The sequence below is a fragment of the Helicoverpa armigera genome, chromosome 17 (genome assembly GCF_030705265.1).
Source record: "Helicoverpa armigera isolate CAAS_96S chromosome 17, ASM3070526v1, whole genome shotgun sequence".
Lineage (NCBI taxonomy): Eukaryota > Metazoa > Arthropoda > Insecta > Lepidoptera > Noctuidae > Helicoverpa > Helicoverpa armigera.
Genome location: NC_087136.1, coordinates 1,181,964 through 1,207,063, shown reverse-complemented (window position 1 = coordinate 1,207,063; position 25,100 = coordinate 1,181,964). Strand labels below are relative to the sequence as shown.

Sequence of the window (25,100 nt, the reverse complement as noted above, 5' to 3'; positions counted from 1 at the left end):
CATGAGATAAAGATTCGAAGAAGTTTCAGTTGAAGTCCAATTGCACATGAAGAGACAAAAAGTGACAAATACACTTGTACCTATTTATCTATTGCTTGCTAGGGTTGTGTTATTTATTTGGTTAGGCAATCAGATTAACTTTTTGTAACGGTAGCAGTGTATGGTTATTATTACTTTTTTATGTACAATTTGGTTTGTGGTCACCATTTCTAATAATACTATAGATATAGTTTTTAATTGCTTATGTAAGACAACATTAATTCTGCATTTATTTGTATTTCAGTATATTACATTCTGGTTTTCAGTTTATTACATTAAAATTTTAAATAAATCCTGTGATTTTTTTATTGGGGATAATCATTAGATCATGCCTTTTTTAAGAATTTTGAAGTAGCCAACAGCTTTGGCTCACTGACTCTATTCGTCTGTCATATTGTCACCTTATTGCAGCCTTTTTTTTTGGAGGCTTGTCAGAAACGTATCTTCCTATAGTTTTATATTTCACATTGGTGTATCTTTAAAGTTATTCCATGATTGATACCTATCAGGTGATTCTATTTCTGAACGAAACGGTTGCTGTCTGAAACCGCGTTCCAGATCTACCAATTTATAACCTGAAACGATTTATGAATAGTTCTATTGCAGTCATTTCCTTCATATAAAACAGAGACAAAAGAAATCCAGCTGCTGTTATTGACAATAAAAACATCAAAGTGACATAAGAGATGACGTGCGTGAAAAATATTTACGCCTCCATGAAAAGCTTTCATCTCATTTTCTCATACGCAGAACGTATCTTTCTATTTCACATATTAGTAAAAATATCAGTTTTCTGTCTGGTGTTCTAGCTAAGGAAAATACAAAAAGATTTCTGATTAATTTGCTGTGAAATATACAATTTCATGCTATTTATTAGGTTTAAATCGAACCTGCTGACTATAATGTTTATCTGATTTACCATTTGAAGAAGTTCGTGATCCGTTAGAAAGGGTACCGTTAAGTGTTATTTATGAATGTGAGCATCTTCAATAGAGTTAACAACCAGGTACGTTGATTTCATTCCTGTAAGATTGTTGTTATTATTTATTAATATTCCGTACTTATTTACACCTCTGCTAGCCTCTGCATGCCTGGTAATCGATTCCTAAAAGTGTCTACATCTGCTTGGCTTATGAGAAACATTCGCCGTGATATGATTATATTTACTACTCAGAAATAATATTTGGTTTCCGAAACTACTGCTCTGAGCTAACTGTTTGGAAAACATTCTAATTTGTAAACTATAATAACAATACAGATAGTTTTGAGCAGAGAGTTACAATGTCAACAATTTATTGTTAATGCTGAATCATTTACTAACAACTATTGGACACCCTTTATGGACAAACTACATTGTCTTTAGTCTAATAAAAGAGTAGTGGTAGAAACCTAGTACAACAATTACCCAGCCCAGTTGTGGCTGTGTATATAAGGCTGTAATAAAATTGAGTAAATTTTAAGTGATAACAAAGTTCAGCGCCATGTCTCAACATAAAATCACTCACAGAAACATTTACAATGATTGTTGGAAATAGTGTAGAAATATTTGTGATTCTTCATGTTCAAGTCCTTTATCAGCTTATAGATATAGTATGTTTCCTAGTTTAAACCAACCAATTAGAAAGTAGATGGCAGATGGGGTCGAAAAGTGCTGGAGTGGAGACCACAGACTAGCAAGCACAGCTTAGGACGTCCACCAACGAGGTGGACAAAAGATCTCATAAAGATCGCCGAAGACGCTGGATGCAGGTTGCTTCCAACAGGTATCTGTGGAGATCTAAGTGCGAGGCCTATGTTCAGCAGTGGAACTCCTATGGCTGAGATGATGATGATGATGACGATGATGAATTAGAAAGTTCAGTAAAACATGTATTTGATTATTTTTTCCTAGAGCAAAGACAGTGGCGGCATGTATTCCGAGTGGAGTTCATTGCCCCTGGAGGGGGGAGGCAGGGGGGTGCTGGGTGCGGTGGGAGGGAGAGACGTGGTGCTGGCAGTCGTCAAACAGCTAGCCTCGCATGAGCCCAGCCCTCTTACTACTGATGCTGAGGTTTGTATATATTTTCGGTTATTTCTTATACATTAGTTTGCCATGAAGAATTTCCACAGGTGAAACCTTAGATTAAAACAGAACAATAGAAGAAACACTTAAGTCAGGACTCAAAGTATAAGTTCTACGAATACTTTTTAGGATCATTCTATGTCAGAGCGTGAGTATATCTAAACTTGTATTTTTCATCACAGGTGGAATGGGTACTAGAAGTAATCCGCTTCGGTCTCTCCCTCCCTCTACAAGAGCACGGCGCTCTCCGCGACTGTGTCCGCGTGTGCTGCGCATGGCTGGCACCCCTCCTCCCCCCCGCGCCGCCTGCCATGCCGCCGCCTCCCGCGATCCCACCGCCCGTGGCTAAGGCGCCTCACAAGTACGCCAGAAAGATATTGAGGCATCTGCATAATTTGTTCGTGCCAAGGCCTAATGAGAGTGAGTACATTTTGTTATAGATGTTCAGTTTTCTTATAGATGTGCACACTAGGTATGCCAGATTCTGTCTATAAGCAGTCGAGTCTTTAACAGTACGCAGTCTCTGCACTATCACTTATTTCAGCTAACATTTTTTAAGTACTGATAGATAGATTAAATTGAATTTTTACTATGATGTGTTTCTTTCTTCTATAAATATATATTGTAAAATGATTTAGTTTGTTTAGTCATTCACTTTTGTATGAATGAGATTTAAATTCTGCACAGAAGAACTATATCACGTATATTCTTTTACAAGCTCTCGCATTTATATACCAAATGGAATTGGGTAAGTCCAAATAATTGCAAACAGTCTTTTAAATTCATAGATGGAAAATTACATTTACTTAAGCAGTTCAGTGCTCGTTAAACACAAGCAAACAGACATATCGCTGTCATTTTGGACTACGATTTGCCCTCGCACTAGCCGATGGTGATGTACCTATTTATTAGTGCGATATATTCTTGCGATATATTATCATTTCATTCTTCCCATTGGAGACATGAAAAGTCCCCGCGAAGATGCAATAGAATGCCAGTAACAATTATATCATTTACTCATGACTGACATGTCAGATGGCAGTCGCTCCTTGTAAACAGCTGCATACGGTAAGACTGGAATCTAGCCTTGGGAGCCTAAAAGGCTTGGGAAATGATGATGACTCATGACTTCTACTCAGGTGGTGATCTAATCAGCAAGCAAGCGGTTCTATGTCACCGGGTACTTCGCCTAGCCCGAGCGCTTGCCGACGGTGGCGCTCTAGGGGCCAAAGAATGGCGCTCGCTACTTCTCCTACTGTTGGCGGCAGCATCAGCCTTGCTGTCCCCACCGGCGCCACACCACTCGGCTGCAGAACAGCTGTGTGAGAGAGTGCTTTGTGTGCTGTTTGAAGTGTGGATACTGGCTTGTCACAGGTAAAGTTTGAAAATATGTTCGTCGTTTTCTGGGTTATGTAGGGTGTGCTAACAATAAATACTGTTCGGGCCACTTTTATTTAAGGTTTTTTGTATCTGTAAGTTTTTTATCGGCAACTTGCAATATCTCTCCTGTTTAAAACTAGAAAACAACCTATGTAATTCTCTAATGCCTCGAGCAGCCCGATACAGATAGTAATCTGTGTGAGCCCGATATCTAGCGTTCCAAGCCACGGTTTTTATTTCACGTTAATTTTACGGTCCTTCAAGTTGATCTGCCACATTAACGATATGTACTTTTTGGGGAGTTCGATCCAAACCTTGAAAAGTCCACAACTATATTGAAGAATACTTAATATATGTACCTACTATTTTTGTAAACCAAACAGACAGGATTGTGTTGCGGGGAAGTTTGTTCCACCACTTCTTTGCAGCATAAACACATCGGAAGTGGTGGATGGGCGGGCGTTTTGGGGACTGTCTCTTGTAAATTTGACCTTTAAAAAGTGCAGATTCTCAGCCTACTTTGAATAAATGACATCATTGTCTAGATGTTTCCCTGTCCCGCCGCTGTGGCGCACTCTGCGCGAGCAGTGCGTGCGGTGGCGGCACCGCGCGCCGCTCACGGAGCAGTGGACGCGCGCCTCGCTCGCCCTCACCGCAAGACTGCTCAAGCACATGTACGGACCGCTGTTCCCCGTCATGCCTATCAGTAAGTTTATATGAGAAAATGTCTGTAGGTGAAGGATGATGAGGGATTAGTCGAAAGTATAATCGCAGCCCTGGAAAAAGAGCTCCTGACGGAATAATAGTGAGTTTTATTCTGTAACTTACTGGTGATCTCTCACGAATAGATGCCCATAAACGTGAATATACGCCCTCTATGTACTCCCATATGAAGTCTCCCTATAAGCTCCCCCTATATTATACTTCCTTATGTACTCCCTCTATATACCCCCTTACGTGCTCCTCTGTTAATAAATAAGATTATACAATACAAAAAAATATTAATTTTTTTTTTTTTTCCTTGTTTAGCTATTTATACCCGACTCGACTGACAGACAGACTATTCTTCAAAATTTCCTCGCAATAGCTCCTGAAATTAAACCGATAGACCAAAGTTCTCTTTGCCTCCTTGGATCGCCTATACTGGAAGATTCATTTTCGGATTTTATTGAGAAGAAAATTCAAAATTTTAATGATGTTTCGGAAAGGCTACTCAAAATTAATATGCATGCAGCCATCACCATCATACGGTACTGCTGTTTTGGACCAAAACTTACATATAACTTGCGTGCTTCCCATTTATGGAAGCACACCAACCTTTTGGACAAAATCGACGAAATTATAAGACATACACTATCATCCATTTTAAATGTGGCTTTGGACGACAGAGCTTGGTCTCAAGCGACTCTTCCCATCCGTATGGGAGGACTTGGCGTCCGTAAAATTTCCAGTGTAAGTTTACCAGCCTTTATTTCCTCGGTCCATGGCACTGAGAAATTGATCAGGAAAATATTACCCACCACACTGGTCAATTTTGAGGTGCCAAGCCTGACTGAGGCTTTAAACGCTTGGAAAGTCGCATGCCCGAACACCGACTTACCCGCCAACCTGTCCTCTCAGAGACAGTGGGATGAGCCGCTCTGCAGAGTAATACGGAAAAGTTTAATCGATACGTCAATGACTTCTGCAGAGCGAGCGCGCCTACTGGCTGTGGGTGAATGGGAGTCGGGTCTATGGCTTCTTGCACTTCCGTCTTCAAACACAGGCACCATGTTTGATGACACCACCTTCAGACTCGCCGTTTGCCTCCGACTAGGTGCTCCATGCTGCTCTCCTCATCGCTGCCACTGCGGGGAAGCTGTCAACAGCCTCGGTCACCACGGCCTGTCGTGCAGCCGGAGTGCCGGCCGCATACCACGACATGCAAACATAAACGACGTGATCCGTCGCGCTCTTGTTGCCGTCGGCGTGCCAGCCGTACTCGAACCAAATGGCTTGGCACGCGACGATGGCAAGAGACCAGACGGCATGTCGCTATTTCCGTGGAAGGTGGGTAGGACTTTAGTGTGGGACGCGACATGCGTCGACACTCTTGCGCCATCTCACCTTCCCGGAACTGCATGTCGTGCTGGCTCCGCCGCTGCACAAGCAGAGAACCTCAAGCGGCGCAAATATAGTAACCTTATAGGCAATTACATGTTTGAGCCGTTTGGGGTTGAAACTCTAGGGCCGTGGGGTCCGAGCGCCCACCTTCTTGCCAGGGATATCTCCCAGCGCCTGGTTGACACTTCCCGGGACCCAAAGGCTGGCTTTTATTTCGCACAGAGGTTGAGCATTGCCATCCAACGTGGCAATGCTGCCAGTCTTTTGGGTACATTACCCAGTGACAGCGATGAGGAGCAATTTTTTGATGCCCTATATTAGTTTTAAGTTGTATATATATATAAGTTTATTTTATTTTCAATTAATGTAAATATTTTGTGAATAAATAGCTAAACAAGGAAAAAAAAAATATTAATTAATCGATCGACAAGTCGAAGTCGAGGATAATCGTGATTTATTTTCACCCAATCCAAACCTAAGCAAGACATGGTGTTCTCTGGCTAGAGGCCTTAAATAACATCCCAATTTTGAAATATAAGTTGAAGGTATTAATTCCTCTTAACCTTCTCCCAGTATTTCAACCTCAGCAGAAGTGAAAATTCAACATTTTCGTTGTACCCAGGTGAGGAAGACGCGAACTTGATCCCTGCTGATATGAGCGCAGAGGCGGTGATGCAGAGCTGGTACCGCATACTGCACACTATTGGCAACCCCGTCGACCTGTGCAGACCTCACATCATCAGTCAGACCCCTGATTTCTTACAGGTTGGTTTAAAGGACCGAGTGGTGAAAAAGTTTATTTTTATCAAAATTAAAGTATGTGATCAAACTAAGCTAAAAATCAGCACTTTTTGAACGTCAAAAATATCACTTGCTCAAAAAACCATTCAAAACCCTTGTTGGACCAAGATGGACTAAATAGCAAAGTTGAAATAATTGCTCAAGCATTCGGAAGCTTTGCTTTTAAAACAGCTCTGAATATTTTTCCACTTCTGAAATTATAATTAAATGATCGACTAGGTTTATCGCGCAAATTTTAGGATTCACTACTTTTAAAAATAGTTTCAATGTTACGTAGGTGAGCTACGTTAATTCTTATCCGAGTGCGCGAATTAGTTCCCACTGGTCCGCTACCCGCTGGCGGAAACTAGCTGCGATTAAGATCTACATTTACCTAATAAAATGTCCTCAGTATTCAATAACTCAAGACGAGGGCAGCCGGGATCCCAGCCAGCACCCATGCCTACAAGCTCTGCCGTCCATCTTCCACAAGGCTATGAAAGGCATCGCCGCACACGTCGACGCTTTCCTCGGTAAGTACTTATAGCTATGTGTGTCTGTGTGTGTGGGGGAGTGGCTTCCGTAGACTGGGTTAAGCATGGGTGATGAAAACATGGTGGTTTCTTCTTGTATATTCGAATTAGGCCCAGACTCCATCAGTAATTCAGAGAGGGGGAAATCTAACAACCAATAGAATTTGAACTGCAATAAAACTAAAACTTGCCAACAAAAGCTTAATTTTACATCCTTTCCTACTTTCTAATTTCGTCAAATAGTCGCGTGCTGTGATTTTACGCTTATATCAGCGCACGGGCGTTTTTGATTTGGTGGTGAATGGATATTCTTAAAGCACTATCATATTACAAGTGTCAACCGAGTGTTCAGTTTTTTTATTGAAGGTGTACATTTACGTATCTTATAAATTCTGGTAAGGATGATAATAATCGGCTTCACAGGTTTTCAAAGGAAGTTCTTTTTTCAAGTTTTCAACCTAATTTGCAGTTGTAAATAAATTGGGTTTGATGTATAAATAATTATATAATAAAACTCAATGTATTTACTATTCTGCATATATTATTCTTTTAGGGAAAGTGAATGCGTAAAAGGGCTCATTCGATATAACTAAAAAGCTAATAAGAAATATTCGTATTTGTTCATATTTATGTCGATGATATATCGATACTTTTTGTACAACACTAAGCAAAGGTTGCTATTTACTATCGATATCAAGTGGGCCCCGCAGAAGTAGTTCTTCTGACGCATGTGTAGTGTATTATATTATAGTCGTAAAAGGATCTTTTGGCATTTGAATAAGATTGCGTGTGCGAACTTTTCTAAATATTCCAATATTCGTTCCTAAATTAGAAATAAAAACTTACTATTTCAAGTTTCAACTAACAGCAAGGTTGACTGACAGATAGACATTCTTCATAGTCACGTTAGTTCTGATACCTGATACACATATGGTCAGATTACTTCTGAATAAGGTAGTGAGAAAAAAACTCGTTACTCTTATGCAATCTGTATGTATGAACTATGTCGTTGCAGATTTTCACATCAAGTTGTATTCTTATTTTGCCTCTAGCAAAGCGATAAATTGAAAGTGTTGTTTTAAGACGCTATTAGACCGAATGTGTAAAGTGTGATATAGGATTTAATTTCGACCTATGTAACTCTACTCTATTATCGCACATGGATTTTATTTTAGCTAGCTTATCGCACGTTAGTTCGGTTGTATGCCAAAAGTTCCTCCGCTAGTAGCATTGGGCACGGTTCAGGACGCGGGTCGGAGCGCTGGTGGGGCGCGGCAGTGGAGCCGGCCGACGACGGCGACCTCACGCCGCCCGCGCACCGACGCCTCGCCAAGTCCTTCAGCGTGTCCGCCGCCAGGCCACGGGATAAGCTGCCTGAGAGAAGTAAGATTAGTTGTTTGGTAAACCATTTTATGTGGATGATTTAGTCACAGGATCTATACTTATATTAAAAAAACCTGATAAGTTTCTTGCTTGAACGCGCTAATGTCTTCTATTACTGGTCCAGATTGAAAAAATATTTCAATCTTACCCCCGCACTCAGAGACATTTTCATGATTACTTAAGTCACTCCTTTCATTAATTGGCTGATTGTCAAAGAAATCCTTCACTAAGGAATGGCTTAAATAATCATTTAATGTGTGTACGGGGGTTAGATAGCCTATTTGTCAAGGAAAGCTATAGGCTAGTTTTTATACGTTAAAATAATGGTAGATTTTCAAATAAAATGGTTTACTTAATGACCTACACTGTATATTATAAAATTGCAACATTATCGGTTTAGCAGATTTACTTTAGTTTTGGTTATAGAGTTGTGTAAATTATGTTTTTATAATTTTTAGCTCTAATTTGTAAGTTTTTCTTGCACTTGTTTAAAATAAGCACTTTTACTGTGTGTGGTGCGTTTTTTGATTTGTTTGATATCTATCGCTTTTTCCTATAGTTTTTGCGCACTATTAGATTTTGATGGGTTTTTATAATTTTCTTTTTAGTTGTAGTGTTTTAATTTGAGTTCAGGTATGTTTTGTTTTTTTTTTTATTTAAATTCGATTTAGGCAATAACATTTTCGTTTTTATATTTTAGCTAGTGATTTGAAATTGTCCGAAATATTTCTAAGCAGGCACCCAATATACATTTATGTAGTCATACATTCAGTCCATAGCTACAAAGTCTACAAACATTGAGTATAATAAGTGTATGCGCTCACGCAGGCACTCCGCGCACGTCGCTGATCGGGCTGACGAGCAGCCGCCCGCCCAGCGTCGCGCCCACGACGCCGCCCAACTCCATATCCTCGCAAGGTAAAACACACTGAGATGAATCTAAATAAACTATTTAATTTCAGTCAACATCTATTGTGAACATTCTTGAAGATGTATGTACTCGAATTTCAATTTCTTTTGTTCTAAGAGTTTTCTTTATAAACCAGGTTTTTGAGCTTCCAGTTGGTTTTTGTTGCTATGAAGTATCGTAAACGTAACCATGTCAGCAACATTTGTTTCAATGGTTTTGATTGAAATGTTGTCTTAATATTATCCCCCGATGAGACTTCAATTCCGACGTGTATAGCACTGTAGCACTACTATTCAAAACGACATTAACCTTTGGAAAATGAACCCTATGCTAATACATATAATGTTCATAATATAGTGGGTGAATCCGAGAAGCCGCCACTAACGCCGCTGCGTCCGAAAGTGAACTCAATCTTCCATCTGTTCGGAGAGTGGCTGTTCGAAGCTGCACTCATTGGTACCACGCCGGCTTATAATAACCAACGTAAGTACACATAATAATTCAAAAAAGATTCTCAGGTTCGATTCGAATGTAAATAATACTACTATTTATTTATGGACTGGATTATTTAAAATGAACTTCCTTTTGCAGTTGAAAAAGTTAATGAAAGGTTTATCTTATTTCAGAACGCACGGAAGGCACCCCGCCACCTCCGTCGTTGTCAGACGCTACATACAAACTGAACATGCTTGCCTACCAGCCAGGTACACATACTTTTTCATTTTTTTCCCCAAATTTTGACACTTTTGCGCAAAACTTTTACACATTTGCGCAAAACTTTTACACATTTACACTTTTGCGCAAAACATTTACACTTTTGCGCAAAACATTTACACTTTTGCGCAAAACATTTACACTTTTGCGCAGAATGCCCTACACTCACAAAATGGCGTAATATTTAATTGAACTTTGTTCTTATATTTGTGGGTCCTTTGTTGCCACCATTACATGTAGTTACGTACGTCCAGGTCGTGCCGAAGCCCTAGGCACAGTATGCCGGGTGCTCTGCGCCCGCCAGTGCCGCGAGGAGGTGCTGGCGCCGTACCTGGCGCGGTGCTACGCCGCCATACACCGCGGCCTGCGGGACCCCGCCACCGCCGCCGCTGTCGTGCTTAACGCGCCTGATCTGTTCCGGTATGTAGTGACAAGTGAAAGAAATATTAGGAAAAAGGGGACTATTGTGTTGATATTCCATAGTTTAGCGGGAGTAGACAAGCTAAACTCCCGCCGTCGGTACTCCACTCCATTATAGGTATGCAGGGATGACATTCACAGGAACAGTTGCCGAGGTAACTCTCTCGAACAATCCCGCACCCCCTTTTAATCAATCCAACCAATCAAGCTTTATAGCCCTTTATAACCTTAAGTCTGCGCAATTTTCTTTCGAACATCCCAAAAGCTATGACAAAATCTTTTCATAACCAGTTTTGTATTTGTAATTTTTCCAGCCTCGACTTAGACGGCGTATTAGTCTTGGTTCCAGACTTCATAAACGCCTTAGACCAGATACTATCAGAGAGGGAACCAAAGCTGGAATGTGGGAGCATAGACAAGAGAGAGCTGCGTAAAGCGGCCATTAGCGCTCTGCTGTCACTCGTGGCCTTCCCCTACCATTATAAGGGATTGCCCGTGCCTGAGTTCCCGGGATGTAATGAATAGTAAGTACATAATTATTTCGGTGTTTTTGCTAACTTTAATAGGCTCATTTTTAGGGAAAAAATTTCATGAACAATTTCAATGACTTCATTCAGACCCTGGTTCTACATTCTGGTTACCGATTCAGTTTGTCTAATAAGTTATGCTATATGCCAGATAAAAGCAATCGTTGTAATTTTTGACGGATATCGCTTTTCGATACCAGTGCAACCAAAAGTTATACAAAACCCAACCTTAAGACCCAAACTATAAGGTCGACATTCATTGCAGCGCTGGCATGACGCTAGGCGACTTCACTCGCGGTCGTATCTCCCTCATCTGCGTGTCAGCAGTGCAAGTGGAGACGTCAGACGCGTTAGCCGTGCCGCTTCTAAACGCGTTATACAAAAAATGTAAACTCTATCAAAGCCAAACAAAAACCAACCTTAACAGCAACACTATAAGGTCGACAATCATTGCAGCGCTGGTATGACACTGTGCTACTTCACTCGCGGTCGCATTTCCCTCATCTGCACTATCACAGCCAAACAAAAATCAGCCTTAACAACCAAACAATAAAGTGGACAATCGTTGCAGCGCTGGTATGACACTGGGCGACTTCACTCGCGGTCGTATCTCTCTCATCTGCGTCTCAGCAGTGCAAGTGGAGACTTCAGACGCGTTAGCCGTGCCGCTGCTAAACGCGTTGTACCTCTGTGTACGACATAACGCTCATCACGCGCCTTCACACGCCCCGGGGTCAACGCTCTCACATAATACGGAGTATAAAGGTATGTTGGTCAGGTAAAAGCGTTCTTGTGTACAGATGGCAGCAGGTCAACCTAACCTTACCTGTCTAATTTTACAAATAGAACGTAATCTTACGCCATTGTGATAAGGTTGAAAATCTATTGATAGATTGAGGCTGGTTGATATGCAGTCGTCTGTGCTGATTAATCAGTAATTTTTTTGTGGATTTTCAGCTTCAGGTAAATTGAGAATAAATTGCCTTATTCATTGAATATGCAGTTGTATAATACATATCATGGAAGTTGATACCAGTTAAGCCAAAAATCAGCACTTGTATCAAAGATGTCAAAATTATTATTATTGCCATAAAAAACAGCCGAAATAGTATCATAGCTTCGTGAAGTTCAAGCTACTACACCGCTGTCACACATACAAAGTAATATCCACTACAACGCACACACATACACGCTACATTTGTTTTGCTAGCCTACATTAAATCCATCAGGAATTGGGTAGCTGACACCATTAGTTTCATTAGTTACTCACTAAAAACCTTGTCCCAGAGTTGTCCCAGAAACCCGAAAAGGAGGTGCTTTTAATATATACAGTCAAAAAATAATTTCTTGACATTCTCAAAAATATTTATATCTCGGTGATTGGAATCCAATTTTTGACGGTGGTGTCAACCACCCAATTTTGCTCCTACATCAAAAATCCGGACAGATTTTTCCCCCTGTTTTATTTTTCATTTTACAAAATTTTCGTTAAAATGTTCAACTATCCCTATAAAAAATAAGCCGTAATATAAGAAAAGACTACATTAATGAGCACTTGCGGGTGCCGTGCGGTTGTAGCGCGGTCGGACAGCGGCAGCGCGACCGGCAGCGGCGAGGGACACTCGCTCGACGACTTCGCCGCAGACGTTAGAGAGCTAGACCCATCCTCGCCTGTTTTCGGTAATTACACATACTTTTTGTTTGCCAAAAAAGGGGGTAATATTTTTTTGGATGGCAACAATGAGAGCCAGGCTCTGCGACAGCATACACATTAGTTTTTACTTAAAACAACTGTTTATTACGAATTTGTATGTTTAGTTTTCAAAGTAAAAAGTTGTTGCAAGAAAATCGGACGTTTATTTATCTCGCTTACTGACTATTCTGTCAATAATACTCATAAACTCAGTTGTCTTTGAAATAAATTCTACCATAGAAATATTGCCCTTTTTATTCAGCACATTGGTGACTCCAGTGTGCAAATCAACGCTTTGTTTGTTTTTAGTTTCTCGTTAATTTGCTTGCCTGGTTTTAGTTTCTCGTTATTTCATAGTGCATTTCATCTTTCAAACATTTTTCTTTTGAATTCTGTATCTCTATAAATCAATTGCAAATTTTGCTGCCTCTATGTTAGAATAAATATAGGAACTACTTACAATTTTATTTTAATAAAGTTTTCTAATGTTAACTTCTGTCGAAAATCTTTAACTAAGAATTAATTTATTATAATTTATACTTTCAGACTTCGAAATTCTTATATGAATGTCTAGATGTTCCTCTTTTCTGTCTTTTTTGGGAGTTATTTGGTGGTGGGTGACTAAATGTCCCTTCCTCTAAGTCATGACATACGAGTGCCGATAGGTGCAGCGCTGGTGGTGCGAGCTACTTACCTGGTGTGTCACCGCCTCATATCCTCGTGGAAGGGAGACCTGCAAGTATCGCTGGCAGCCTTGGAACTGCTCTCTGGATTAGCCAAGCTACACTCTTCCAAACCAGGTTTGTGTGTATTTGCAAACATTTGTTTCTTAGGTATTTCTGTGTTCAGAAGTGTTTGGTATAGGTTATAGTGACTTGGATTTTGAAAATAGTTTTAATGTTAATTTTTGTGGTGTGTAGATGTAAGAGATATAGATCTTGAGGTGAAATATTAATGGAATGAATAGATGTTTATGTATTCTATTAATTTATATTTATTATATTTGCATGCGAACTAGAATTTGTAATCGGTAAGTTAATAGCAAAACAGAAAGTTCATTTCTTCGCTGTAGCGTTGAGGTGACATTCAATTTTAAAACTTTCTCAACCACTCGTACTTGAAATTAAATAACTCCGTTCTTTCCCTATACAGAGGCGATCGAACGGAAGCGCGCAGTGCGTTGGATCTGCGACTACATCACAGTTCAGTGCAGCCGCCCGCCTCAAGCGCACTCCCGCGACCTGCACTCGTGTGTAGTAGCCGCGTACTCCTGCCTGGCCGCCTGGCTGTGTCCCGCGCTGTTGGCCGACCAAGAGTGCATCGCCACGCTGCTGGAAGTAGTCGAGCTCGGGATATCCGGCAGCAAGAGTCAAGGTACACCTCCTACAGTGTTATGTTAGCCTAGTACCTTCTTCTTCTTTGTCGTCACACTCTTGGCAGAGTGGTCGTGGTCGTCATATCAGGAGTGCATCGCCACGCTGCTGGAGGTTGTGGAGCTCGGGATATCCGGCAGCAAGAGTCAAGGTACTCCTATAGTGTTATGATAGCCTAGTACCAGGATCTGCCTCTCCGCCTGGCTGTGTCCCGCGCTGTTAGTCGACCAGGAGTGCATCGCCACGCTGCTAGAAGTCGTGGGTGGAGCTCGGGATATCCGGTAGCAAGAGTCAAGGTACTACTCCTATAGTGTTATGTTAGCCTAGTACCTAGATCTGTATTCGTTTGGATGTGCTCGGCTCTGTTAGCCGACCAGGAGTGCATCGCAACACTGCTGGAAGTAGTCGAGCTTGGGATATCGGGCAGCAAAAGAGTCAAGGTACTCCTTTAGTAGCCTAGTACCTAGATCTGTATTCGTTTGGATGTGCTCGGCTCTGTTAGCCGACCAGGAGTGTATAGCCACGCTGCTGGAAGACGTGGAGCTCGGGATATCCGGCAGCAAGAGTCAAGGTAATCCTCCTATAGTGTTATGTTAGCCTAGTACGTAGATTTTCATTAGTTCAGCTGTACCCGGCGCTGTTAGCCGACCAGGAGTGCATCGCCACGCTGCTGGAGGTCATGGAGCTTGGGATATCCGGCAGCAAGAATCAAGGTACTCCTTCTATAGTGTTATGACAGCCTAGTACATAGATCTATATACGTATGGCTGTGCCCCGTGCTGTTAGCCGACCAGGAGTGCATCGCCACGCTGCTAGAAGTGGTGGAACTCGGGATATCCTATAGTGTTATGTTAGCCTAGTACATAGATATGTTTTCGTCTGGTTATGTTCGGTGCTGTTAGCCGACCAGGAGTGCATCGCCACGCTGCTGGAGCTCGGGATATCCGGCAGCAAGAGTCATGGTATTCCTCCTGTGTGTAGTGTTATGTGAGCCTAGTACCTAGATCTGTATTCGGTTGGTTGTGTCCGGTGCTGCTAGATGACCAGGTGTGCATGCAAAGCAACGCTGCTAAAAAGTCTTGGACTTGTGTATACTTGTCACTGTAATTTTTCAATAACCTGGTCCTGGTAATGTGTTATCAAACTTCATCCTTTATTGTTTTAGGAAAACCTGGTGAGCCTCCAAAAATGAAGGACGAGAAAGAATTGAAGCCAGTTTCCATGAGAGTGCGGGATGCGGCCGAATCGCTACTTATGCTCATTTTGGAACAGGTGAAGACTTCAATCTTTTTCTGCTAACTTAACATAAATCGAGCCAGATACTTATCATGAAATTGCGTATTGGGAAACGCGATAGTCATACCCGATTAGGGAGTATATATTACAATGTAGGATAGTCATTTCTGGCCTATAACTTCATTTAATCGTCAGACCCACAAGACAAACTTTTTCTTTGTAATCGTTCAGCAAATCGGTAACGGCGGTAACGGTTCGTCCTGGTGCCGGCTGGACGAGCGCTGGCTGGCGGCGCTGGGGCACGGCAAGCTGCGCCACTTCGTAGCCGACGGGAACATACTGCTGTCGCTGCTGGAGGAGCCGCTCAGCAACAGCCAGGAGCCGCAGCCCACGCTTATTGGTAACATTTGAATACATGTTTGTGGTTTTATTGATGTTATTTTAAGAACCATAATTCTTTGTTTCCAATAAGCGTCATTTTAGTTTAATTTTTTTGTTGTTGAAAAAAAAAAATTGTTTCCATAATACTGTTGATTTCTGTATCCTGTCTAAATTAGAGATTGATTTTTGACACTAGCTCAATATAAATTATACCAAAAGACATCCACACTCCATACATATTTGGTCCAAAATCAGGTCGGACGCGGTCTACATATCAGAATGCTAATTTTTTTTTGTTAGCATTTTTATGCACCTCAATAGAGATGTTCTTTCACAGCTTTACTTATAAACGTGAATCAAAATAATAAGTAATACCTACTTAAGGGCTGTTTAAGAAAAATCTTACTTATAAACGTTGCTTAAGCATGTTTTAATTCACATTTAATTACTACTTAAGGCTTTAAGTAGAGATTAGTTAAAAATGTTGCTTAGAAGGTGATTAGAGATTTTTATAAGTAAGTTTGTAAATCTCTGATCTCAATATATAAATAGATCATACAAATCCACCTTTACACACATTTTTTATAATCTCAGTGATAATTCGTTGCGGCTGGGGTCGCTACGCGTGGTCGCTGAGCGCGCGCGGCGCGGCGCGGTGCGCGACCCGCGGCTGCGGCGGCGCCTGCGCCCGGCCTGTCGACATGCGCGACGCCAGGCCCGCCGCGCCGCCCGCCTGCCGCCCGCTACCGCATGCGCCTCCGTGTGCACTGTATGTATAATCTTATGCCTTAACAAGCCGTTTGACTGCTAGCTGCCGTCTGCACGTGCCGCGGCTGCATGAAATTGACCGCAGCAGCAGTACCCAAATTTACATGAAACCGTTTTGGATTACAGCAGTCACCCTCATATATCGACCAATTCAGTGATTGCATGAAATTGTAGTCGGCAACTAGCTTTCACAAAGTACCTTTATGCGTTCTCAACTCCATTACTTTTCAAGAAATATCCCAAGTTTTCACATACCAACAATTTGGAAAGTCACAAATTATGAAAAACTACTTAAGAATTTCGGTCTAGGTCTTCCACTTTACACTCTTAAAACCACTCAAAAATATTAAACCATACCTTTTGTTTTTGTTATAAATTATTGTTAACACGCTGTCAATTTGGCGACTGAAAATAACCTACGTCTAAACTCGACAAAACACCAGAATAACCAAACCAAAAACTGTGCCTGTATTTTTCAATTCCAACGTAATTAGTTCCCAGTTCCCAACATCATATCGACTTCAGCTTACCGTAATAATGAGCTACAAAAAAAAAGTATTTTTTTATACTATTCTCCATTCCACAGTGACTCAGCATTCCCAAGTCTTGACGCCGTCTTACGTCAACTGAACGACCCGGACGCTCCGACATTGTTCAAACTGTTGGAACAGCAAGCTGCTATCGAAAAACGAGTCAAAGAGAGTGAAGATAATGTTGTAAGTACTCTTAACAATACCAGTACCATAAACGAATATCGTAAAGAGGAAAAGCTCTACAACTCGAGTAATAAGAAAAAAAATTATTGTCGGAAAGCCACGGTGAACATAGGCTAGACATATTTTATCTTTACTTTTTGTTATACATAGGTTCCCGAAGAATATATACCACCCGAACCTGTGACGGAGTTCCAAACGGCAAGATTGTTTTTGCAACACTTCGGGTATCTAAATATTGGTGGTGATAAAAAGGTATTTATTCGATTTATATTTCTCTTATTTATTTAGTTGCAAATTACCAATTTACATTTTTAAACATAAAACATTTTTTTATGACAATTTTCTGTAACTTCAAGCGAAAACCAACTTAATTACATTACACTTATTAATACTTATAATTACTATACAGTCTTGAACCAAAAAAACTTGCACGTCAAAATCGATACTTCCTCCAACTTATCGACACTTCCCTACAGGGTTCCCCCCCACGTCTAGTAGCCCTAGACTCCTCAGCCCCGGGCTTCGCAGCAGCACTGCGGCGTGTGGACGCGTGCGGGGCACGTGCACGCGTCACCGTGCACGTGTTCTGTGCACGTGCGGGACAGCTACATGCTAAGGATATTGTTAATAACGCTAGAAGTTTGAGCACCGTGCCGCCGGCTTTCGTGAGAATGCTTAGAGGGTGAGTTCAATTTGTGTTATATTAAGATGTCTTTGGTAGTGTAAATGATGTCTTTGAAGTGGTAATTTTGTCGTCGAAGTAACAGTTATGTACAGGTTACAAAAAAGTTACAATTGTTCGGACTGCAAGCTAGATTTCTCTGTTCATAGTATTAATTCTTGCGGACTTACGGCATGTATAGAATAGGCGGCGTTAATTGATCGCTCATATTTGTGTGCATTTATTTTCTCAAATCTTTCTTACCCTTACCTAGAGTAATAGGTTTCTCACAAGTGCTTAAAATTAAAATGCCCTCGATTGAATCATAATATTTCTACCTACATTACTAGGCTAGGTACTCCAGTCCTGGTCCGTGGCCACCCAGGTTGGGCGGGGCACGTGGATACTAGCTATGACGCTCGGCCTCACGCGCCGCCCACCAACAGGGAACCTGCGCCCGCTATATACGACGCTAGAGAACAGGTAAACAAAAATAGCTCTTATTGTGTACCAGATAAGTTTGAAAAGTTGTCAGCACGTAAATTTCGGTCCTGTCTGATCTTTCTCCGGTCGTGTCGGATTGCCTTCCCATCGGGCGCAGAGAGTGAAAGGATAGTGAGTGCATCTGTGTCCAAGCAAATGCTTGTGCACTATAATATGTCCTGCGCAGCTGGCTAATCTCCTTACATGACAACAGCCGCCGTTGCCGATAATCGGCTTGGAGGACATCAAAAGTTGCAAGTTAATTCAGGAACTGGGTGTTTGGAAGCAAATTATGGCGATTTGAGGAAAAGTGTTCTTCTTTCTGGAGTATCCGCCATCTCACAAGCAATATTCTTTCCAGCTTTATCGACTTTCATACAATTCATTTTTGAAGATTTTTTGTTAAAAAAGATGCCCACTGCCCACACCATCGTCTTCCATCATCCGTGCCTTTTTCCCAAGTATGTTGGAGTCGGCTTCCAGTCTAACCGGATGTAGCTGAGTACCAGTACTTTACAAGGTGCGACTGTCTATCTGACCTCACTTGTAATTTGTAAATCATTGTTTCAGGTTCTATACTGGTCGGACTCAACGAATGAGATAGCGTTCGTGGTGCCGTCCGGTCGAGACACCACTGACACTGAGGATCGAAACGACAGCATCAAGTCTGATGCCGACGGCTCTTGTTTGTCTAATAGGTAAGTTTGGCAATAATTTTTGATAGGTATGTTTTAATTTAGATGTGTGTGCTATTTATATACATATAGGTATTTATTGTGGAGGAAATTTTAAAAGGTATCTGTGTGAATAATATTACAATCTTCATAAATGTTTCTCGATTTCATTGCCTGCTGTAAAGGAGAACATTCATTTCGTACCCAAAACTGAAAGTGCCGGCCAGAAGAAAAAAATAGTAGATTCTTGTAGAGAATAATGCCCTGAAGATTTTTTACTATTACAAGTATTGTTTACAATTAACCCCCAGGTTGCTATTTGACTTTGAAAATACCTAAAAATCCCACAATGTTTGGAGTATTACATTACGGCCCCAAACTGATTGAACGCGAGATTGAGCGAAAGAGTTACCGCGGCCCCGGTACAATGGGAAGGAACATGATGGGTTTAAATCAGTAAGTCTTCTCGGTGTAGCAGGAGGGGGGGGGGATATATGGTAGACGTTCAATTAGTTAAAAAAATACTTTGGACGTTATTTGCTGTAACATTCAAGTATAGATTTTTATTCACGATAAACTCAAATAGCAGTCTGAGGGTTAACCGAAGACGTTCCTTATCATAGTAAAAAATCTTCAGGGCATCCTCGACAAGAATCGTACGACATTTTTGCGGGGACAAGGCCTATTGAGGCTGCGGGATTGTTCGAAAGAATTACAGCGGCCCTGGTTTCCCCATGATGGGTTTTAGTCAGTACGAGTCTGACTTTCCCACAGCGAGAGGGGGGTCATTTGATGATTTCCCAGGTCGGGCAGGAGTCGTTTGGAGGCAGCGGCTGCCTTCTTCAGTTTGGGGCCGTAATGTAATACTCCAAACATTGTGGGATTTTTTGGATTTTCAAAGTCAAATAGCAGCCTAGGGGTTAATTGTAGACAATTCTTGTAATAGTAAAAAATCTTTAGGGCATTATCCTCTACAAGAATCTACTATTTTTTTCTTCTGGCCGGCACTTTCATTTTTGGGTACAAAATGTTCGAGACTTGAATGATCTCCTTTCATAAACATTCCGAAAAAATTACATTAAAATAAAACTTTTTCAACTTGGTTTTTTAAATCGTTATCGATGTCGATAAAACGTACACACGGGTACATTCCCAACCCTAATTCAAGCAATTCCGCACAGAAGCTCGGAGAAGGGCGCGGGTTCGTGCTGGGACGTGTCGGGCAGCTCGACCGCCACCGGCACGTACGAGCGCAGCGTCAGCGAGTCCGAGCGGACGGCCGACCGCGGCGGCAAGCTGGCCGACAAGCTGCGGGCGTTGTCGCTCGACCTCGACAAGCAGCCGCAGGCACAGCTCACTGGTAACTCACTATATGTGTAGTCAGTATGTAGCAGTGACAAAGCAGCATATTCATTCGTCAAACATATAGCTGGGTACTCACTTAGCAGTGTAGCACGTAACGTATCAGATACGGTATCAAGTGAGTACGTAGGCACGAGCCCGCTGCGAGCCGCTCGCGCGTGGAGCGCTGTAAGCTCGCAGTGACCCGCCGAGTGGCGGTTTCACCGCGAACACAAATGCGGCTCGCAGTGTGCTCGTGAGGACCGTGGACGAGCCGTACCCACTTGCAGGTTGATACCGTATCTGATACGTTACGAGCTACACTTCTAAGTGAGTACCCAGCTTGTGATGCGTTGGTCAGGTAGCAAGAAAACCAACTAATATTACAAACGGTAAGTGGTTGGTAAAATTTCTGAATTTATTGAATAAATAATGCAGTGTTTCAATTTTTCCATTCTAGGCAGCGGCAGGCGTAATAGAGATTACACTACGAAAATCCTCATCATATGGCTGGAAGACTTTGAAGATCACTTGAACTTGCCAATTGGTAAGTACTGAAATGAACAACTAGTGTAACTTCGTATGCATGTACAGATAAGATAAACAAGTAAATCGTTTTTTAAAAGAAGTTAATACATATTGGGCTCTCCTCTTAACATTTTATTTATAGTCTTCGCGGAACTAGTTGGCCGCAGCTTAGGTGGCGATAGGGGTGAGGGGAGGGTTGCTTACTGCACGCAACGCACGTGAGATTAGACAGTGATGACCAATATCGAGATATCGCGGTCAATAAAAGAAAATAATAAATAAAAAACAGTTAAACTTTTAGAAGTTTTTACTATACAATTATAGTGTAATCAATAGTAAAATAAACCAAAAACAATTTATTTGTATGAAATTATTTTGACATATTTTAATGACATATGAAATTAATTTTGTTCTAAAGCATTCACACCGGCTTTCCGTTTTTTTAAAACACGTATGCATTTTAAATATAATTTCCTTCGATTGTCTTTTTATCGGCGGACTCATCTCGCTGTTGCAATCTCATGTGCGTTTTGTGTCAACTAACCGGAACTGTCAACGCGTGTTGCCGTCGCGAAGTACGGCGCCTAACTGAGTAATGACAGCAAGTGCCCTCGCCTCTCCGCCCCACCGCTCGCGTACCTAAGGCGCGGCCTACTAGTTCCGCGCGGGCTATAACAACCACAGCGTGGAAGGATGTCCATTCCTTCTCTGTGTGAGTGGTGGTCTGAGCCCGGCAGTGGACCGATGAAATGGCTGATAACAATTCTTCCACTCAACAGACGATCTCCTAACATACTGCGAGACCGGTCTCCCGTGGCGTCGTCACGAGGTGGTAACTCTCTGCGTGTCAGCGCGTCGCTGCGGGCTGGTGCGGCTGCAGTGCGCGGCGGCGGGGCTGCTGCCCGACGCCGCGCTGGTGGCGCCCGCGCTGCTCTCCGACTGTCTGCGCAGGGCCGCACTCGACGCTGCTAGGCGGACCCGGCTCAATACTGACCTGTGAGTACACAAGTAGTTGGTGACGCTGCGGGCTGCTGCCCGACGCCGCGCTGGTGGCGCCCGCGCTGCTCTCCGACTGTCTGCGCAGGGCCGCACTCGACGCTGCTAGGCGGACCCGGCTCAATACTGACCTGTGAGTACACAAGTAGTTGGTGACGCTGCGGGCTGCTGCCCGACGCCGCGCTGGTGGCGCCCGCGCTGCTCTCCGACTGTCTGCGCAGGGCCGCACTCGACGCTGCTAGGCGGACCCGGCTCAATACTGACCTGTGAGTACACAAGTAGTTGGTGACGCTGCGGGCTGCTGCCCGACGCCGCGCTGGTGGCGCCCGCGCTGCTCTCCGACTGTCTGCGCAGGGCCGCACTCGACGCTGCTAGGCGGACCCGGCTCAATACTGACCTGTGAGTACACAAGTAGTTGGTGACGCTGCGGGCTGCTGCCCGACGCCGCGCTGGTGGCGCCCGCGCTGCTCTCCGACTGTCTGCGCAGGGCCGCACTCGACGCTGCTAGGCGGACCCGGCTCAATACTGACCTGTGAGTACACAAGTAGTTGGTGACGCTGCGGGCTGCTGCCCGACGCCGCGCTGGTGGCGCCCGCGCTGCTCTCCGACTGTCTGCGCAGGGCCGCACTCGACGCTGCTAGGCGGACCCGGCTCAATACTGACCTGTGAGTACACAAGTAGTTGGTGACGCTGCGGGCTGCTGCCCGACGCCGCGCTGGTGGCGCCCGCGCTGCTCTCCGACTGTCTGCGCAGGGCCGCACTCGACGCTGCTAGGCGGACCCGGCTCAATACTGACCTGTGAGTACACAAGTAGTTGGTGACGCTGCGGGCTGCTGCCCGACGCCGCGCTGGTGGCGCCCGCGCTGCTCTCCGACTGTCTGCGCAGGGCCGCACTCGACGCTGCTAGGCGGACCCGGCTCAATACTGACCTGTGAGTACACAAGTAGTTGGTGACGCTGCGGGCTGCTGCCCGACGCCGCGCTGGTGGCGCCCGCGCTGCTCTCCGACTGTCTGCGCAGGGCCGCACTCGACGCTGCTAGGCGGACCCGGCTCAATACTGACCTGTGAGTACACAAGTAGTTGGTGACGCTGCGGGCTGCTGCCCGACGCCGCGCTGGTGGCGCCCGCGCTGCTCTCCGACTGTCTGCGCAGGGCCGCACTCGACGCTGCTAGGCGGACCCGGCTCAATACTGACCTGTGAGTACACAAGTAGTTGGTGACGCTGCGGGCTGCTGCCCGACGCCGCGCTGGTGGCGCCCGCGCTGCTCTCCGACTGTCTGCGCAGGGCCGCACTCGACGCTGCTAGGCGGACCCGGCTCAATACTGACCTGTGAGTACACAAGTAGTTGGTGACGCTGCGGGCTGCTGCCCGACGCCGCGCTGGTGGCGCCCGCGCTGCTCTCCGACTGTCTGCGCAGGGCCGCACTCGACGCTGCTAGGCGGACCCGGCTCAATACTGACCTGTGAGTAAGACTTTGTAGTACAGAAGTCAAGAAGACTCGGCTACGGCGGCTGTTCTCATGTAAGGAGATTTGCTAACTGCGCAGGATATTACAGTGCACAAGCATTTGCACAGGTGCTCTCACTATTCCTTCACTCTCATAGCCCGATGTAACGACAATCCGACACGACCGGAGAGAGATCAGGCGCAGGACCGACATTTACGTGCTCTCAGAACATGTGCGTACGTGCGTACAGAAGTTATTTATTATAGCACAGGCAAAATAATTATTCATCATCATCATATCCTTACCCTTTTCCCAACTTTGTTCGGTGATAAAAGATGTAACATGTATCCAAAAAAATTGGTGACAATTTTACAATATATGAAAAGGTTTTGTAATTTTATTCATACAATATTAAATTATAGTAATTAAATTAATTAAATTGTAGTAATTATATAAAAATGCATTTTTATGAACAACTCTAAAAGAAAAGATTAGGCAGGTACTTAGTACAACTTAGTAGGTATATGTACATATACAATAAATCAACAATATTTCAGATACCAACCGCCCCATGTGCGCCGGCGCCACCTCATACAAGAGTTAGCTCAACAATACAAGAAGGATTTAACCGAACCAGAACTCTTGGAGTCATTATTCAGACCTCCTGAATAAATGGACCTTTTAAACGTAATGCCACATAGTAAACTTTTGTTTAGATACAGTTGATTTATATTAATGTTGTGCAACAAAAATGTTGCTGGAAACATACCTATTCTGCAGCAGCAGTGTTGCCAGTAACTCAATTACATATTGATGTAACTTTGATTATAAACAAAAGTTAACCATGAATATGAGGCTTTACACTTATGACTTAAGTTTCATCACTATCATTGGCCTTAAACCATCTTTTATAGATGATTGGCAGTGGTTAAATGTGTAGTTGGTATAGCCACTTGCATTTATTTTTGTGCCTGAATCTGTTGAAACGCCAATTTATTTATTTTTTTATTACTATGAACTGGCTATGATTTTTTCATATACTCTGTGATTGACAGACATTGAAGTCAAATCTTAGCAGTAGAAGTAATCATTTAATTTAATGTAAGTAAATTGTTTCAGAATGTGATTAAATGCATGGTTGCATGATTTTTGTTTGGCCTAACAAACTTTGTATAAGCTCAAGCAAAAATACAACTAAATACACAATTATCGTATTAGATTTTATCTACAAACAGGCACACAAAAAAAATTGCAGTGTAATAAAATATTTGTAGTTAGATGATCAGCAAATTTTTAGATAATTTGAAAAGATTATTGAAGATGAAACATGAGAATAAATTGTGGTTGATCAGTTTTAAAAAGGTTGCTCTTTTTACTATTACTAAATGTAGTAATAAAGTACAGCAAACTTTTTTATCAAATAAAAACATACAACTCTGAACGTATTTCATAATTTTATTAAGTTTGCAGTTAAGGTTCGTTATTGGAGCATCAATTGTATGAAACTTCCGCATTTCTACTTCACTTACAAACAATTAGGCCTTCTCTGGGTCATTTCAATGGTAGACTTACAGTTTTTTTTAACATGCTGTTGCAAATTATGCAACGCGATTTAGAATGCTTATATGCCTCGAATATCTAGATAAATATATGAAGTATTTTAGTGTTATTAATTAATTAAGACTGATGTATGCATATACCAATGAAATGTACCTAATCGTTAATCATGTTAACATTCCGATTTCTATAACAGTATTTTATTTTGCATAATGTACTTAATTTTATTGTTATAATTTAATAAATGTTATTAATGTATAATCTATATTACGAGAGTTTTATTTGTTTACTTGCTATTGGGATAAGAAACATAAGCTTAGAATTTACTGTGGATTTGTTGGCAAACTTGCTAGAAGAAAGAAATATGGTACTGGCGTGACGATGTTGTGCATAA

At 42.7% G+C, this 25,100-nt stretch overlaps 1 protein-coding gene across 2 annotated transcripts; it reads left to right on the top strand.

The window, feature by feature from the left end:
• Positions 1–705: 705 nt before the first annotated feature.
• On the top strand, positions 706–24,971 carry LOC110376919 (uncharacterized protein). Of its 2 annotated transcripts, XM_064038787.1 has the most exons (31): positions 706–1,045; positions 1,931–2,089; positions 2,284–2,521; positions 2,820–2,849; positions 3,241–3,475; positions 4,027–4,187; positions 6,207–6,349; positions 6,777–6,897; positions 8,143–8,280; positions 9,109–9,198; positions 9,548–9,673; positions 9,817–9,894; positions 10,159–10,324; positions 10,639–10,848; positions 11,423–11,616; positions 12,430–12,531; positions 13,210–13,344; positions 13,563–13,574; positions 13,697–13,918; positions 15,083–15,189; positions 15,385–15,553; positions 16,129–16,303; positions 16,889–17,018; positions 17,169–17,270; positions 17,495–17,700; positions 18,030–18,162; positions 18,733–18,860; positions 20,018–20,196; positions 20,638–20,724; positions 21,485–23,164; positions 23,707–24,971. In XM_064038787.1, exons 1-30 carry the CDS (start codon positions 1,010–1,012, stop codon positions 21,703–21,705), a joined length of 4,233 nt encoding a protein of 1,410 aa, XP_063894857.1. In that variant the 5' UTR covers positions 706–1,009; the 3' UTR covers positions 21,706–23,164; positions 23,707–24,971. The 2 variants fall into 2 exon arrangements, with proteins under 2 accessions (XP_063894857.1, XP_063894858.1); XM_064038788.1 differs by lacking the exon at positions 2,820–2,849.
• The last annotated feature ends 129 nt before the right edge of the window (positions 24,972–25,100 follow it).